Raw genomic sequence first — 18,138 nt, 5'->3', positions numbered from 1 at the left:
GCTGGATTACATAGTGAGATCCTACTTGAAACAAACATGGGTAAATTGTTTGTGGAAGAGAATTAAGTAAAATAAACAATAAAACATACCACATTCATCTAGTACCCTTTAGGTGCTCCACTTTGCTTATTCCAACTTATGTCAGTGAGATACTAGTATAAGTGCAATCAGCTATTTATCCTGTTGTAACTGTCTGTTCTTCATGTGGCAAGGTGCCAAGATTTATCCATGGAGTAGGTGTCAGAATTTCTAAGGTTGAACAATATTTTGTTTATACTGCTTTTTTGTTTTGAGATGGGGATTCTTGTATCAAGGCCTGACCTCACCATATACAACACAACACACATGCACATATATGTGCAAATACACACACACATATAATACATATATACTGAGGCTCACCTTGAACTCCTTATCCTTCTGCTTCTATCTCCCAAGAGCTGGGATCATAGGCCAGTGGTAATGAATTAATTTGCTGGTAGACATTTGGTCTTCATACATAATGCACTGATAATATGGGTATACACATATCTGTTGGTCCTTACTTTTGAGTTTTATGAGAATATTCCCAGAAGTGGAATTCCTGGATGGCTTGGCAACTCTATTTTTATAAAATTTTCTTAGAACTACTGTTCTGTTTCCCATAGCAGCCACACCATCTTGGATTGTTGCCAGCATTGTACAAAAATTCCATTTTTTCCATATTCTCAACAACAGTTTCTGGTTTTTTGTTATTTTTTCTTTTTTTTTCTTTTTTTTTTTTTTTTTTTTTGGTAGTGCCAGGGATAGAAACCAGGCTTTGTTCATGACTGACAATTACCATCCACTTGAGTTCTGCACCAGACCTGTTTTGGTTTCTTGATAGTAGGCATCTGTTTGTTGTTTGTAAAGGCATCTCCTTATAGTTTTGATTTCCTAAGCATTGCATTGGCTGTTTGTATACTGTCTTCGGACAGATGCTATTACAATTATTATGAGACAGGCTAGTCTAGAACTCTCTATGTAGATCCAGTTAGTTCTTGAACTTACAGAGCTCTGACTACCTCTACTACCTATAAATTGGGATTAAAGGCATGTACTATAACTCCTGGCCTATAAATACTATTATTTTAATTTATTTTATGTGCATTGGTGTTTCCCTGCATATATGTGTGTCTGAGAGTATCAGATCCCCCGGAACTGGAGTTACAGTTATGAGCTGCCATGTAGGTGCTGGGAATTTAACCGGGGTTGTCTGGAAGAGCATCCAGCACTCTTAACCACTGAGCCATCTCTCTGGCCCCCTGAAATTATTTCAACTTTTTCATTTATTTTTGAGACAGGGCCTCAGTATGTAGTCCTGGATGTCCTGGAACTTGCTATGTAGACCACCAGATTGGCCTTGGACTCACAAACAGACTTGCCTGCCTCTGCCTCTCAAGTGCTAGGATTAAAAGGACTGTACCATTGCCTGGCCCAACTTTTTATTAGTATTTCAAATATATAAAAACTAGGATAGTATGATAAACCTTATGGAAACCATCACCTGTATTCAGTAAATACCTATCAATAAATAGCCAGTTTTATTAATATTCCTGGATCCAGAATTTTCATTTAATTTCTCTTGTTATTTTTATTTATTTTTTATATTTGGAGACAACAGAATCTTACACCATAGCCCAGGCTGACCTGGGACTTTCTGTGTAGCTCAGGCTATCCTTGTCCTTGCAGCATTTCTCCTGTCTTAGTCTCCAAAGTGGTAAGGATACAGACATGTACCACTGTGTCTAGCTGTAAATCCTATAGTTTCATACAAATACTTTTATGTGAAATGGAGAAAAGAATGATATTTCAAGTGGATATTGTCTCATGAGGTCAGTATGAAAGCTTTAAAAACCTTTTATTTTTTTTATTTGTGGGTGTGGTCAGACAACTTTCAGGATTAGGTTTTCTCCTTCTGTGTAGTTCTTGGAGTTGGAATTCATGTTGTCAGGCTTGGTGACTAGTGCCTTTTACATGCTGCCAGCCTTGAGAGCTCTCTTTGAATCTGTTAGAAATATGGAAATAGGATTTGTAAATGTCAGGAACCACAGAACTGTAACTGTCCTTTGTTTTTGAATTGACTCACTCTTGGCAAGCTTTGTACTCTGCGTCATTTTTTATGGTACTGGTAGATTCTTGATCCATTCTTCTTTCTGGCTGGGTCTACTGGTCATCACTTGTTGGGATTTATTGGCTTCATCACTCTGTACTCTGTAAACGGGATAGAAACCAAGACTCAGTTGAGCTGCCCTAGGGAATCTTATTCTAAGGACTGATCAAAGTTGGTCCTGTACATACATGTTTATTTCAGAAATTAGTTACAATATACTGTACTATGTGTGTGTGTGTGTATAGTAATAAAAAGTTCTTACCATGAGAATTACTTTGTTATTTGTTTTAGATTGGCGATACCTATTTAGATGAAGAAATTTGCTTTAATTTTAGATTAATGCTGAAAATAAGGTCGAAGATCTTCCCCCCCCCCAAGTAATTGTTGCCAATAAACTAAACAAGTAGTAAACATGTATCAGATTTATTGTGCTTTGCAAACATTTTAGTTACAGTTGCTTTTGGTGGTTGGCAAATAGAAGCACAGTTTCTGTTATTAATTTCAAGTGTAGTGTTAAAACAAGTATGATATCGCCTAGTGCACCATGCCTGTAAGTTAGGCTTTCACTAAGTTGTCTGAGTACATAATTTCTTTTTTTGTCTGTATTTTGTTTGTTGAGTCAGGGTCTCCTCTGTCTGTAGTCCTGGCTTCCTGGAAACCTAGTATATAGAATAGACTAGCTTCTAATTCATAAAGATACATCTGCACCAGACTACGTGTGGACTTCTTATTCCACCAGCAGTTTGGAAGTATGGCTCAGTAAAAGCGCCTGCAGTCATGAGGACCTGAATTCTAATTGCCAGCACCCACATAAAGTGCAGGCAGGTAGTATGTTTGTGGCTTTAACTCCAGAGTCGGGTGTGGAGACAGGAGGATCCCTAGGGCTTCCTGGCCAGTCAGCATTGCTGAATCGATGAGCTCCAGGTTCAGTGAGCGATGCTGGCTCAAAAAATAAAATGACAAATGGAAAATGGTAGAGGAAGACACCCTCAATCTACCTTTGACCTCTATGCGTGGCTGGGCACGTCTGCTCATAGACATGCACATATATAACAAATGTATGCTGTCAGCACGATTTACTGCTTATGCTGAAGTAGTGTTTGCCGGGTTCTCTTGTGTAAGGTGCTTTCCCCTCTTGCATGCTATCCTGTGTGAGAATGGTGGCTCACAGTTCATTTGGGGTGGGGGCTAACTGCAAGCAGGGTGTTGACATACATTATTTCTCATTTTTATATGTGGGACATTTACTTCTTAATTAATTACTTATGTCTGTATGGACTCATAAATATTTATAATTATTTGGTACTATGATTCCAGCATCACTGTGTAGTGCTGTCTTAACCATTGGGAACTCTCAGTCCTGTTTCCTTCTGGCACCTATGTAAAGGGAAACCTTTTCCTTGAGAGAAGCCTTCCTGCCAGCCTGGTTCTAGAGCCGCATCAGTCCCAAATAAACACACAAGAGGCTATATTAATTATGAAGCTTGTTTCTTACTGGCTAGCTCTGACTTAAGTAATTACCCCATAATTGTTAATCTAAGTATTTCTCTTACCGGCGAACTTTCCGGGCTTCCTACCCGTTACATCTTGACTTTCTGTGTTTCTCCTTCCCAGAGTCCTCCTGGACTCCTAGTCCCACCTATCTTAGTTTGCTATTGGCCAACAGTACTTTATTGACAAATACACAGGACTTCCCCAACACACCTACATCTTTGTTTTGTTTTAGAGCACTTCTGCACTTCCTTTCGGACCAGTTCCAACTGTATTTCTTGCACCATCTTTGAACGACTCATGCTCTAAGATGAAGCCTTGCTTCATTTCCTTGGAGAATGATAGCAGAAACCAGGTCTGTGTCCTTGTTCTGGGTATTGTTCTAGGCCTTCTGAGGTGGCAAACTAGAAAATGCCTGTGTACTTGTTTAAGTGGTGGACATTGAACCTGGGCTTGACCACAAGCTACATGTGTACTAACCACTCAGCCCCATAAACAGTGTATAAATAAGCTACTCAAAGCCAAGTTCGCACAGCGTCTCCAAATCTAATTCAAGCATGTGGATCACGATAGCTTATTTCCCTGATCTATGAACTCCCACTTCAATTTGGCTTCTACCATATAGCATCAGTTTACTTAATTCTCCAGTTTTAGTATGCATATATAAAGTGGTACCAGAATAATTAACTCAGCCTGGCGTTGTTGGCGTATGCCTTTAATCCCAATACTTGGGAGGCAGAGGCAGGTGGTGGGTCTCTGTGAGTTCAAGGCCAGCCTGATCTACACAGCGAGTTCCAGGACAGCCTCCAAAACAATACAGAGAAACCCTGTCTCAAAAAACAAACAAACAAACAAAAAAGAATAATTAACTCATTCATATGGGAAGCTTACTCTCCAGAAGACAGGGCACATACATACTTATGAACTACTAGGCTCTTGCGTTAACTTAAATGGCACCTTTGCTCCCACCCTCTTAAGAGAGGTGACTTCCTACTTTTTTGGGGGGCTTTCCAATCAGGGCTACTCACATTGCCCTAGCTGGGGAACCCAGCGCTTTGTGCATGCCAATGATTATGTTCCGATACACAGCAGATAGCCTGTATTCATTGCTTGTTAATGTGAGCTTTAGAAGTGCTGAATGAATTCAGTTCTGCATCAGATACAGCTTTACTATGTGTGTGTACATGTGGGAGTTGGAGAACAGCTTGTGGACTCCGGGGAATGGAACCCAGATCATCAGAAAGTAAGTGTTGAGGGCTGGTTTGGTATTTTGCTTGTTTTGAGCATTATTATCTTTGAGTCTTCTCTTTTAGTTCGGCTGGTTTTCGTAGAGCAAGCCTGTCTGTCACTATCCTCAGAAATGATTGGGGGAAGAGGTTGGGGAGCTCACATTTTTTTTTCCTAGATGTCACCCATTTCCTTAAACTGATGTCTTATCTGGGTAGTGGTGGTGTACACTTTTAATCCAAACATTCAGAGGCATAAACAGGTGGATTTGAAGTTGAACCTCCAAGTTCAAGGCCAGCCTGGTCTACATAGTGAGTTCAGGGACAGCTAGGACTGCACAAAGAAATTCTTTCTTGAAAAAAAACAAAACAAAAACAACAAACAAAAAACTGCTGATGTCTCTCCATAGCTCTCTCCCTGTCTTATGCTGTTGCAAGAATAGCATTTTTTGTATTGAGGAAAGAACCTGTGGCATCATGTATGCAAGATGACCTAGGAGCTGTGAGTAACCATTCCTGTGACCTTCCTTTCTGTTTTTAACACTGTCAACTCAGCTTGCCAGTACTTGCTGACATCACTTTCTGAGCATGTAAAACAGGTTACTTGTTTTGTGTTCTGGTTTAGATTCAGCCTTCCTCTGTCTGCTGAACCAGTCCCCTTGTTAATCTCACTTGTAGCTGTCAGGGTTTTCATGTTACTTTCTGTCTTGTTTGACTTCATAGGTTTTTCTCTTTCTTTTCTTTATATTTATTTATTTATATTTTGTGTTTTGCCTCCATACTTGTCTGTGTAAGGGTATTGGATCTCTTTGAACTGGAGTTATAGATAGCTGCCATGTAGGTCCTTGGGAATTGAGCTCAGGTCCTCTGGAAGAGCAGCCAGCACTCACCAAGCCATGCCTCCAGCCCAGAATGTTTTTGTTAGGGTCTCACTATGTAGCACTGGCTGACCTTGAGCTCACTATATAGACCAGGCCATCATGGAACTCACCTAAGATTAAAGGTGTGTGTTGTTTGTTTTTCTTTTTCTTTTTTAATGAGTTAAGAATACAGCAAGCAAAAATAAAAGAATAAATAGCAAATAGTAAGAGATGCATACAGCAAAACACCATCAAGTTGAGAGCTATAAACATTGACAAAAATCAACTGGGAAGACCAGTTGAGACAGCCAGCTGGAGTCCAGATTGAGAGATGCCTAGGCAGAGCTGAGTGTTCCCTTGAGTGAGACTCCCAAGTGAAAGAACAAATAGACAGACAGACAGACAGACAGACGACACCATCAAATCTGGTGCTGACGACACCCAACAGAAACCTACTGGGGAAGTTGAGGCAGTTAGCTGGAGTTCCTGATTGAGCTTCTGTTCCATGGATGGGTTCCCATGGCTTTTTTATGTTTTGGAATAAACAGTAAGTACCCTGAAAGTGGTTCACTTTCTAGTTGTTCTCAAGGACACAGGGTGTCTCCTCTTGAGCTCTTTTGCTGTTCCCTTTCCTCCCTGTTACAGTATTCAGGGAGGAGGGTCAGCCCATCCCTGATCAAGGGACCTTGAACGACATTCTGAGATAAACTTGCCTTAATCTGAGGGGGAGAGGAACAACCCCTCTTCAGAGCCAGCTTCTCAGTAAGCTCACACAGCACATGATGATTTAGTAATGGTCATCATAGCATGACTGTTGACTTTCAGCCTGTACATCTAATTGTGCTATATAGACATGCATTTAGTAAATATGCCAATTGGTTGTTTTAGAAGGAAAAAAATTGTAGGTATTACAGTGTGATAAAAATACCAAGTTTTCTTTATGTGTACCACAAGCATAGCATCTATTAAATACTTATATCCAGCAGGCTATAGTATTTGTTAGATTGAAGAGTGAATATTCCATGTTTCTTTCTTTGAAGAGAACATGCATTTAGAGTGTGTGCACGCACACATGCTTGTGTGTGCTCACACCATGGTTACACACTGGAGGTCAGAAGAGAGCTTACAGGAAGGACTCTGTTCTGTCCTCACATCCTGTGGGTTCCTGAGAGCCACCCTACCATCCTACCGCCCCATTCAGTATTGCTCATTTTTAAAGAGAAAAGGCTTAGAGATCTATTTTTTCCTGTTTCTAGTTTTTATTGTTGTTGTTTGTTTGTTTTTGTTTTTCAAGACAGGGTTTCTCTGTGGCTTTGGAGGCTGTCCTGGAACTCACTCTGTAGACCAGGCTGGCCTCGAACTCGAAGAGATCCGCCTGCCTCTGCCTCCCGAGTGCTGGGGTTAGCGCCACCAATACCCAGCTGTTTCTAATTTTTTGTTGTCATTTCTTTTTAAAATCTTTAACATACAGCTACCATCCCTTCCCTTATGTTACTAATTTAATATACAGAAAAGGGGCATTGTGTGTGGGGGGGGGGGAGATGTGTATATCTCTGTCACTAGGAAGAGTGATAATAAATCAAACACTGTGGCTTTATATCCTAGGGCATAGTGTTTTTTTTTAAGGTTTATTTTTTTAAATATTTGCTTTTATACTGCGTGGTAGCAGTGAGCCCTCCATGCTTTTAAGGCCCTCTCCTTTAGTGTATTTGTTTTTAACACACTTCCCATGGGTGGTAGCGGTGGGTACCGCCTGCCTGTGGATCACCCGGAGCCGTTGTCATTGTCCCTTCCTTGGTTGCAGCATCTGTCTATAAGTAGCTAAATTCCTCAAGTATCTTTTTTTTTTAAAGAAAGGAAAGTTATTGAACATTGCAAGGGGCAGAGTACTGCCTGCCTTCATTAAATGTTAATAAAAAGGATTTTTTTTTTTGAGAGAGATAGGGTTCATTTGTAACCCTGGCTGACCTGGTGTTGACTATGTAGACCAGATTGGCCTCAGACTCACATATCTGCCTGACTGCCTCTACTTCCTGAGTGCTGGGGATTAAAGGTGTGCACCACATACCCAGCTAACAACAACAAATTTGCAGTGCTGGGAATTTGAACCCAGAATCTTGTATGTTAGGCAGGTTCTACCATTGAGCTGCAGGGGAAAGCCCTAGCTTGTGCATGTGGGTGGGTGGGGAGGGAGTCCTCTCCCAGTGCAATAAGCACTTACTGAGCTGTGTCAGTTACTTTGGGCATCCTTATATGGGTTTTTTGTTTTTTTGAAACAGGGTCTCCATATGTAGCCTTGAGACCTGGTGTTAACTATCTGAGTTTGGGCAGTTGTCCCTCCTGACTGTATAACTGATGTCATGACCGTTCCGTGGTATGGTTAGGGGGAAGGTTTTTATTGTAGATATGAGAGAACAAGCAGAAAGAGAAGACAGTAGACTGGACCTGACCATGAGAGAAGCAGGAGCGCAGCAGTGGAGACTTGGGGTGGGCATGGGTTGGGGCAAAGGGGAGGAGGCTGAAATAGCAGGCTTGTGGTGACAGTGAGTAGCTGGGGGAGGGAAGCCCGTGAATGGGGAGGGGCTTAGGGTAGGGGAGAAGGTGAGAAGAGCTAGCTTGGGTGCTATCCTGGACTCTGAAATATGTAACAGGTACTTGTGAAACTGAGGGAGCCTGGAGACCAGCAGATGCTTTGGTATGCCAGAGAAGGCACTACAGGTAGCCATTTGTCTCTTCTGCATTTTGGAATTTGACGAAATGCATTTTCCTTTAGACCTGACACATCTGTCTTTATGAAATCCTAGCCTACTGAGGGTAAGCCGTCAGCCTGGAAGATACTTGGCTTCAGGTTTTCCTGAAGCTAGATGCCATTTACTTAATTAAAACGTCTTGGTAGAGCCATCAGCTCTGGAAATAATTTAGACATAGACGCTGATGGAAAAGAGCTGACACCATAGCCGCTATTTAGTGCCTTTGCAGATGAGCAGTGACTTTGCTCAGAGTTTTGACTTTTTAGGTTAGTTGAATTGGAGATGAGTACCTACTGTGCCCACCTTCTTCTCTCTTGTCAATGTGCTCTATTATGGAGAACGGGGAGTTGAAGGAATTGCAAGTCGGTGATCTCAGTTGGCCGTATTTGCACCCATTTCTAAGGACTTCTATAGATACTGGGGGTATTTCCCTCTGTAAAACCAAGTATTCATTTGTTGAATGTGTGTTACCAGTCATAGAAAGCCACACAAGCCTTTAACCAAAAGCTCTATGAACATGGCTTTTTAAGAGGAAGCATTCTGTCTGTTAGACACTGTTAAGTCATTGTTCTCACTACTTGATTTTCCTTTGATTTGGTGCATTTGTATGTTTCCATTTTGTATTAGAAGATTTACATATTTGCATTATTTTTTACTTCTGATAGTCTTGGATATTCTAAATGCAGCAGTAGTGTAATATATATATATATATATAATGTATATGGATGCTTTGTCTACATATATGTCCATGCACCACAGTGTACAGTGCCTGTAGAGGTCAGAAGTGGGTTGTATCTCCTGGACCTTGAGTTATAGATGGCTGTGAACTGCAGTATAGGTGCTGGGGATTGAACCCAGGTCCTCTGGGAGAGCAGCCAGTACTCTTAACCACTGAGCCATCTCTCCAGTACCAGGAAACAGTTTTTTTTTTTTAATTACAATGATTCATTGTGCTTGCCATTTTCACCCATTCACCAAATGGTTCTGTGGTGATTTGTGGGGCTATTGGTGGGATCGTTTTCATTGAGAGGGATAGATACAGACTTAATAAGGGAGCAGTGATGTGGAATAGTTAACAGTATAGAAGATTTGGCTTTTCAGAAATAGAAAACACCATTTTATGTATGTGTACTCACCATGTGTGTGTCCGGTACTTTTGGAGGTCAAAAGAAGGTTCAGATCCTGTGGAAGTGAATTTAGGGATGGTTGTGAGCCACATGTGGGGTAAGGAGTTGAGCTGATGTCCTCTGCAAGAGCAGCAAGTGCTCTTAGCCTCCAAGCCCTCTCCAGACCAAGCATATTCTTTAAAGTATAATCAAAAAGAACTATTTTGCTGGGTGGTGGTGGCACACGCCTTTACTCCCAGCACTCGGGAGGCAGAGGCAGGCGGATCTCTGTGAGTTAAGACCAGCCTGGTCTACAGAGCTAGTGCCAGGACAGTCTCCAAAGCTACACAGAGAAACCTTGTCTCGAAAAACAAAACAAACAAACAAACAAACAAAAAAGAATTATTATCATTAGGCTGCATAACCATTATCCCATCTAATTTTTAAACAGTTGTTATTACTATCCCTGACACTACTGGAAACTCATGTATAACAGTAGTCAGCTGCTATCCTCTCTCCCCCCATTATCCTAGTTACCAACAACTATTAATCTTTTTTTCTCTATGAAATTTCATTTTTGGAACATTTCATATAAATAGAAGCTTACAACATACAGTATTTTGTTAATGGCTTTATTCTTAGTATAATGATTTTTCAAAGCTTATTTATATCTAGCAATTTATCCTTTTTTCTTGCTGAATAGTGTTTCATTGTATGGATAAACCACAGATCTTGTGTCCATTTGTATGAAGTTTTGACTGTTAAAAGTAATGCTGTACCATCAAATTTTGTGTGGACATATGTCTGATTTTGTTTTTCGAGTTAGGGTTTCTCTGTGTAACAGTCCTGGCTGTCCTGGAGCTCACCCTGTAGACCAGGCTGGCCTCCAACTCACAGAGATTCACCTGCCTCTGCCTCCTGAGTGCTGGGATTAAAGATGTGCTCCACCACTGCCCATATGTCTAACTCTAGACTTACTACACCTTCTAGTCCCACTAGAAGTTTGTTAGAGTTCTAGTTTTCCACAGTTGTTACTGTATTTTAGTGGGTATGAAGTATTACCTCATGATTTTCTCTAATGACTGACCTAATAGCGTTGAGCATTTTGTGTCTACTGGACGTTTGCATGCTGTCTTTGGAGAAATGTTTGTTCAGTGTGCGTGTGTGCATGCTTGTGTGTGTGTGTCTATGCACGTGTGTGTGCGGGTGCGGGTGCACTTGCCCATACAGGCATGTGTGGAGGTCTGAGGGTGACATCGGATGCCTCTCTCAGTTGCTCTCCACTGTATTTTCTGAGATGGGCCTCTCACTGAGCTTGGAGCTCCACCTTGTCATTAGGGCTAGACTGACTGGCTGCGAACCCAAGCCGTCCTTATGTCTGTGCCCCCCATTGGTAGAGTTGCAGGCACACAGTGCTGGGAATCTGAACTCACTTCCTCATGCTGTCATGGCAAGCACTCTCCAGCCCTCCTTTGCTCACTGTTAGATCAAGTAGCTTTTCTTATAGTTGAGTCTCTTGTACCTTGTCAGAATTACTTCAGATATACCTAATATACCAATAGTAAGTTAGTGCAGAACTCTTCCTGCAAGTAAAGAATTTGGGAGAGAGAGATGCTCAGAGCTTATACAGTTCCCAGCAACTGTGTCAGATAGCTCACAGCTGCCTGTAACTTGAGCTCACACCCACCCCATACATGCATCTGAACAAACACAAAATAAAAACGCTTTTTAAAAAAGAAATTGAAGAATTTGGTAGGTTAAAGTGTCACAGTAATTGCATTAGGCATAAAAGAAAATGTGCAGTTCTTACTTTCTGATTATATCTTTTAACAGTGACAGTAAAATACCATATTCAGTTGTTTATCTGCAGAAATGTGTGTCTGCCTCCTGATAATTACACCGTCTTGTCTGGTAGGATTTAGAGTGTGCTGAAGTAATGGGTTTGCTAATGAGAGATTTAAAAATTAGATTCTAAGATAAAGTTTTTCAGTGTTTTGGGGTTGTTGTTTTTTGTTTTTGTTGTTTTTTGTTTTGTTTTGTTTTTCTCTGGTTTTTCGAGACAGGGTTTCTCTGTGGCTTTGGAGGCTATCCCGGAACTTGCTCTTCTAGACCAAGCTGGTCTGGAACTCACAGAGATCCGCCTGCCTCTGCTTCCCGAGTGCTGGGATTAAAGGCGTGTGCCACCACCGCTCCAGCATCAGTGTTTTTGTTTTTAAGTGACAAATAACATTTAAAGTTTCAACTTAAGCACTGGTCCAGGGTTTTTGCAGATTGGTTATTAACAACATAAGGAACTTTCTTGAAATTTTCAAGATGTGTCTTATTTTTAGAATAAGATCCAACGGGGGCTGGAAAGACAGCTCAGTGGTTAAGGCATTGTTACTCTTGTAGAGGGCCTGAGTTTGTTTCCCAGCACCACCCACACAGTGGTTCATAACCATCTGTAATTCTAGTTCCAGAGGCTCGGACACCTTTTTCTGTTTCTGCAGGCACCAAGCACACACATGCTACACATACATTTTATGCAGGCAAAAACATTCTTGCACATAAAATTAAGTTCTAAAAAAAAAGAAAGAAAATTACTGGGTGGTAGTGGTGCATAGCTTTAATCCCAGCATAGAGTCTGGAAGCTGCCTGTAACTTGAGCTCCCCTTCTAGGCTCCAAGCACGCACAGTAGTTGCATTAGATGTAATAGAAAATGTGCAGTTCTTACTCTCTGGCTATATCTTTTATCCCAGGCAAAGCCAGGTAGATCTCTGAGTTTGAGGGCAGCCTGGAATACAGAGCTAGTTTTAGGACAGCTTAGGCTTAACACAAAGAAAACCTGCCTTGAAAACCCAAAATAAATAAATAAAGCAAAATTAAATAGGACCCAACAACAACAAATTAAATAGTGTGAATATTTGTATGGATTTCTTGGCTAGTTTGGCATTATTTGTCATGTATATTTTTGTGTCTTTGTGAGGTAGATATTGACATCATAACTCCTTGGATATAGATTTGTGAGGTTAGTTTGATTTGGTTTGGTTGAAACTGAGTCTCACTATGTATGCAGCCTGGGTAGCCCAGAACTCAGGTGTAGACTGGGGTCCTGAGCTTGTGGAGATCCCTGCCTTTGCCTCCCAAGGGTACCACTCATTATAAGATTACATGTTGCCTCTTAGAGAAATCCAGTCCTAGTTCTGCTTTGCTGTTCCTCAGAACAACACATTTTAAAACTGAAGGGGTGTGTGTGTTAGCGTGCTGTATGATATGTATGATGTGATGTGTGTGTATGTAATATTGGTACTTAGATGCTGTGGCATGCCTATGGAGGTTCCCTCCATTCACCTTGTTTTTGAGTAAGGCTCTTTCTTAATTTCTGCTGCTAAACACACTGTCTGTCTGGCCCAAGAGTTTCTGGGAAATTTTCTTGTCTGCCTCCCATATCACTGTAGGATTGCTGGGGATCACTGAGTCTGCTTTACCCTGCTTGTCAGGTTTGTGGCAAATGCCTGTTTCTGCAGCCCCTATCAGTGTCTTAAAACTAAAGTTGCTTTTATTAGAATTAAGTATTACTGGGTGATGGTGGCATGAGTCTTTTTAGTTACAGCACTTGAGAGACAGGTATACCGGAGGATCTCTGATTTTGAGGCCAGCCAGGTTTTCAGAACTAGTTCCAAGATGGCCAAAGCTACATAGAGAAACCCCATCTCAACAAAACGAAACAACAAAAAGAGCCATGCAGTTAGTTTCTGTAACTAAGATTTCTGGCTTCTACTCACTGTGTGGCCAAGGGTGGCTTCGGATTCCTGACTCTCCCATGTGCCACCTCTCAGTCCCCGTTTCAGGAGGCATAGGCTTGTGCTGCCATCTGTATCCAGCAGGGCTTTTTGTTTGTTGTTTTCTTAGGTAGGAATACTTGGTCTCCATGCTCCTCGGCTTGGCCTCAATCAACTAGATTTAAGTTAGTCTTTTGCCTCAGTTTTCCCACGAGTTGGGAATACCAGTGAGTGTCATTGTACCTGGCTCTTGCAGATTTTAATTTTAAATGCTACATTTATTTCTAATAGGTACTAACTATACTAAGATTCAAAGGAGAGTGATCTCTTTATTTTAGATGTACTATATTTTATAGCCTTAACCTTAAAAATGAAACAATGGCACCTTTTGTAGATTTAAAAAAAAAAGATTTGTTTAGTTTTGGTTTCTTGACAGGGTTTTTCTTTGTAGCTCTGGCTGTTCTGGAACTTTCTCGGTAGACCAGGCTGTCCTCAAACTCAAGAGTTCCACCTGCCTCTGCTTCTTGAGTGCTGCAATTCTTGCTAAGATTTATTTTTATAAGCTTTGGTCATTTTTATTTATGTGTCTATATGTATGTTTGTTAGATGTGTGCAGGTATCTGAGGAGACCTGAAGAAGGCATTGGAGCTCTTGAAGCTGGAGTTAATGGGTAGTTGTGAGACATTTGGACTTGAGTACTGGAAATCAAACTCAGATCCTCTGAAAGAGAACAAGCATTGTTAACTACTGAGCTGTCTCTCTAATTCCAAGACACATATTTTACAATTATTTTGTTATTTTATGTGCATGTGTGTTGGTATAGCACACGCATAGTTAACAGATGTTTGTGAGCCATTGTGTGGGTGCTGAGAATTGAACCTGGGTCTTTTGGAAGAGCAATCAGTGCTCTTAACTGCCAGCCATTTTCATCTTGGTAGAGACATAGGTCACTCTGTATTAACTCAGCACTTTGTGTGACTCAGGCAGGGTCTCACTATGTAGCAACCCAGGCTGTCCAGGAACTTGCCTTAATGTTCCAGCTTCAGCCTTTAAGTGTTGAGATTACAAGTGGGAGCCACTACATTGGACTTTTTCTATGTCATTTGTGAGTAATTTTTTTTTGTGAGTAATTTTATAGTTCTGTTTGTAAAAAAAACCACACACGCACAAAACATGCCATTTTTTAAATGCCATGATAGTTGATCACAATAAAGATAAGATTGATTCAAAATTTAACAAAAGTAATGTAATAGGATGAGAAATCTAGCTCGAGTAGTATTTATTAGTTTCCAGAGTCACCCTTAGAGACTATTCCCTCCCTCCTTAGTGGTCCTGTGTGTGCTCTGATTTAAGGTCCCCCTTTTAGACCTGTCTCAAGGACCTGCTACAGTGAGGCCCATACTGGACAGTTAAGCTCGATTCAGCTGGAAAAAAAAAGAAAGTGGGACCCTTTCCAGCATTGACCCAGAAGTAACGTGTTCATTCTGTGTGAGCACCTAGAGGGGGTAATCTCCAAGTTGAAGGGATATGGCTGGACAGGCTCCACCAGAAAGGCTCTCAGGGACAGAACAGGAAAATGGACAAAACTCATCGTGGGACTGTTTCCTAACCAGTCTGCACTCTAGCTGTGGTTCGTGCAGAGGTGAGTGGTGGACCTGAGACCCCAGAGTGTAAGAATCTAGATGCTTATGTATAAGTTCTGTTGTTCAGCAGTCATTACTAAGCATAAATGGTGGTCAGCATATGTGGCCTTTGGAATGTGAATACCTTTGTTCCCTGTCCTCATAGTATTTTGTTTTAGAGCAACTTTTCTGAGCCTAACCTTATCGAAAGTGCTGTGGAAGTAATTAGGTTTCTATGTGAGGAGGAGGCTGTGAGAACAGAGGGGGGGGGGGTGTCAGCCCAACACGTGGAGCCTCTATAGTAACAATGGGTTTTGGCGGGTTGCTATCACCAAAGAGATAGCATTTCTGAGAAGACTGGAATTTTTCTGCTGTTATCTGTTACTGTGCTGGGAGTGATCACAGTTCACATCTCCAGGTTGCTAGGAGACAGGCAACCTATCTCACAGCTATTGGCATGGCATACCTTTTTACCTCCTGACTTTTTTTGTATGTGTATGTTTCTTAGAACTGCCAGGCTTCCTTTCTGAAACCAAATTGTGTAGAGGAAACATGCTTCCTTTAGCCAGACTCCAGAATTATAAAGCAGGTTAGAAATGTCAAGCTAGGTTGAAATACAGAATGATACTTGAATAATTGTTTTCCTCTTTTTTGTTGCTGTCTCTCTTCTCTCATACAATGGTGATTAGTCGTGAAGAGCTGAGAATATCCTTTTAAGGCCTCAGATAATGTTAAGACTGTTGATTGAATAGTCCCTGGAACATTTGCTTTCCTAGAGCTAGCTATTTTTGCCTATGTGCTTTCTTTTCCAAGGGAAAAATTACCTTAGGTTAACAATACAATTTTGGGAGTGGCTTAAGATTAGATTGTTACAGCTAAAAAAGTGCCCAAGCCAGAAATGGTGGCATATGCCTATAATCCCATTATTTGAGACAAGGGGAGCATTAGGGGCTCCAGGCCAGCCCAAGGCACACAGGAAAACCCTATCTCAAAATAAATAAATAAAATCAATGGCTGGAGATGAAAGTCAGTGCTAAAATATTTGTACAGGTTTCATACTCAGTACTGGGAGACAGTGTCTAGATGGTAGATGCTGCTAAGAATATGGCCCAGTAACCCATGTCCAATTGAATTCTTTGTAGTAATACAGCTACTAATTTATAAGTAAATCTATATTGTAGTAATCTGGTAGGTAGCACAGGATTTGAGTTGATGCAGGCTCTGCTTCATGTCAGAACCCAGGCTCTTGTCTGTTTGTCTCAGGTGAAGTGTGCTTAGGAGATGGTGTGTTTTACAACCACCTTAGTTGACTTCCTGTGTGGTGATACTGAAAACAGGATCAGAGCCTTAGTGCTTACATAGTAGATAAATTCCCTTTATAGTGTAAACCAGCACAGTTAACAAGTGTAATCTATTGAGACATCCTTGTTTCATGGCAGTAACTTGGGTGGGCCATCCGGGGCGGCAGCAGCAGCAGGCTGACACACACACATTTAGTGTGAACTGTTTAAAAGGCTGGAGGAGGAGCCAGAGAGTCAGCTCTGCTGTAGACCGCTCACTGGCCTGGAAGTCTCAAAACCCAGGCTTTGATTCCAGCTCTAAAACACTGAGTCAGATAACTGAAGATTCAGCCACCCAGAACAGGCTGAGATATTTCCCCATGTCAGTGCTGACAGAGATTAGAAGTTTGTGTTTCATAACTGTGCCAGTTACTTAACTTTAACTTTCTGCACACACATTGATTGGATAAAATAGGGCTTGGTTTGCTTGTCTTCAATCTTTATCCCACCAAATTGCTTTTCTAACTTAAAGAAATTTACAAGAAATGGATATTCTGAAATTAGAGCCTAAATGTAAATAAGCAGAAATCCTTTATACTTTTCATTACCTAAAGATAGTGCTGAGGGGCTGGAGAGATGGCTCAGAGGTTAAGAGCACCGACTGATCTTCCAGAGGTCCTAAGTTCAATTCCCAGCAACCACATGATGGCTTACAACCATCCATAATGAGTTCTGGTGCCCTCTTCTGGCCTCCATACATGGAGACAGGATGTTGTATTCATAATAAATAAATCTTAAAAAAAAAAGATTGTTGTCCCCATTTTAAAAAAAAAGATAGTACTGAATTGTAGATATCTGTCATTCTTGATCTTCTTTCCATTAAATAGTTATCTTTTTACAAACAATAACACAGTGCACATTGTTTGATAAAAATCAGACCTTTTCATGTATAATTCTGTATGTAAGTATCCAAGTTGTTTTCTTTGTATTTTTGCTTTTTAAAAAAATTTTTTTTGATAGTTGGGCATGGTGGTGCATACCTGAAATCTCAACACTTGGGAGTAGAGGTGGGGAGATCAAGAGGAGTTCGAGGCCTTTGTCAGCTACTTGACAAATTTGAGGCAAGCTTGGCCTACATTTCATTTGGCTTTTTTTCTGTTTTCTTTTTAGATTGGCCTCATTTTATGTAATCGAGGCTTATCTACAACTCTTAATGTTCCCTCCTCAGCTTCTCAAGCTCTGGGACTACAGGAATGTACCATGTGTACTTGGAGTATGATTCTTATGTAACTTTATCTTTTTGTCTCATTTCCATGTAATAACTCCCTGGGAGTTATTAAAAAAGGGTTTGCACATTTTAAGGCTTCCATATGAGCTACTCTAGCTTTTAGGTTTGCATCTTTTGAACTTGTTTTGTGTGTGTTAATATCTGACATTTTTGTTCAGTTGCAGAATGAAGAGGAGCCTGGGGAACCTGTGCAGACTGCAGGTGATGCTCCTCCGCCATACAGCAGCGTTTCTGCAGAGAGCGCAGGTGGGTACTGAGGCCAGGCCTAACACGACACAGACCCTTCCAGAAGATGCTGTTTGGTGCTGTCTTCTCATCAGTTTTTCATAAATGTCTTGGCTTGAATTTTAATTTGTAGCCCAAGGCGAAAACTCATGTTCCTCTAAAAGCCAGATTAACACCCCTCACCCCGCCCCCAAGCTGGTAAAGAAGGACTTTGTTAGTGGTAAGGAGGATGCACTGTAAGATACACCAAGAAGATGACCCTCTGCATAGCAGAAGGGAGGCTCCGGAAGCCAAAGTCCCCAAGCCCCACTTACCAGTGCTGCCTTTTTAAAGAGCTCACTTCCATTCCAGCTGATGTATAAAGGAAGGGGAAACTGAGGAACAGGCTTGGTGTGGT

At 41.2% G+C, this 18,138-nt stretch overlaps 1 protein-coding gene across 5 annotated transcripts in view; it reads left to right on the top strand.

The window, feature by feature from the left end:
* Positions 1–18,138, top strand: part of Ndfip1 (Nedd4 family interacting protein 1) — a 44,015-nt gene that overhangs the window by 4,609 nt on the left and 21,268 nt on the right. For all 5 annotated transcript variants that reach the window (XM_021226658.2, XM_040741887.1, XM_040741884.1 and 2 more), the window contains exon 2: positions 17,675–17,762. In XM_021226658.2, the coding sequence (XP_021082317.1) occupies positions 17,675–17,762 (88 nt within the window). The remainder of the gene's footprint in view (positions 1–17,674; positions 17,763–18,138) is intronic.

This window comes from Mesocricetus auratus, unplaced genomic scaffold (assembly GCF_017639785.1).
Source record: "Mesocricetus auratus isolate SY011 unplaced genomic scaffold, BCM_Maur_2.0 Super-Scaffold_6730, whole genome shotgun sequence".
Classification (NCBI taxonomy): Eukaryota; Metazoa; Chordata; class Mammalia; order Rodentia; family Cricetidae; genus Mesocricetus; species Mesocricetus auratus.
Note: the sequence above shows the minus strand (reverse complement) of the source record. Positions and strands in the feature narration are given on the sequence as shown.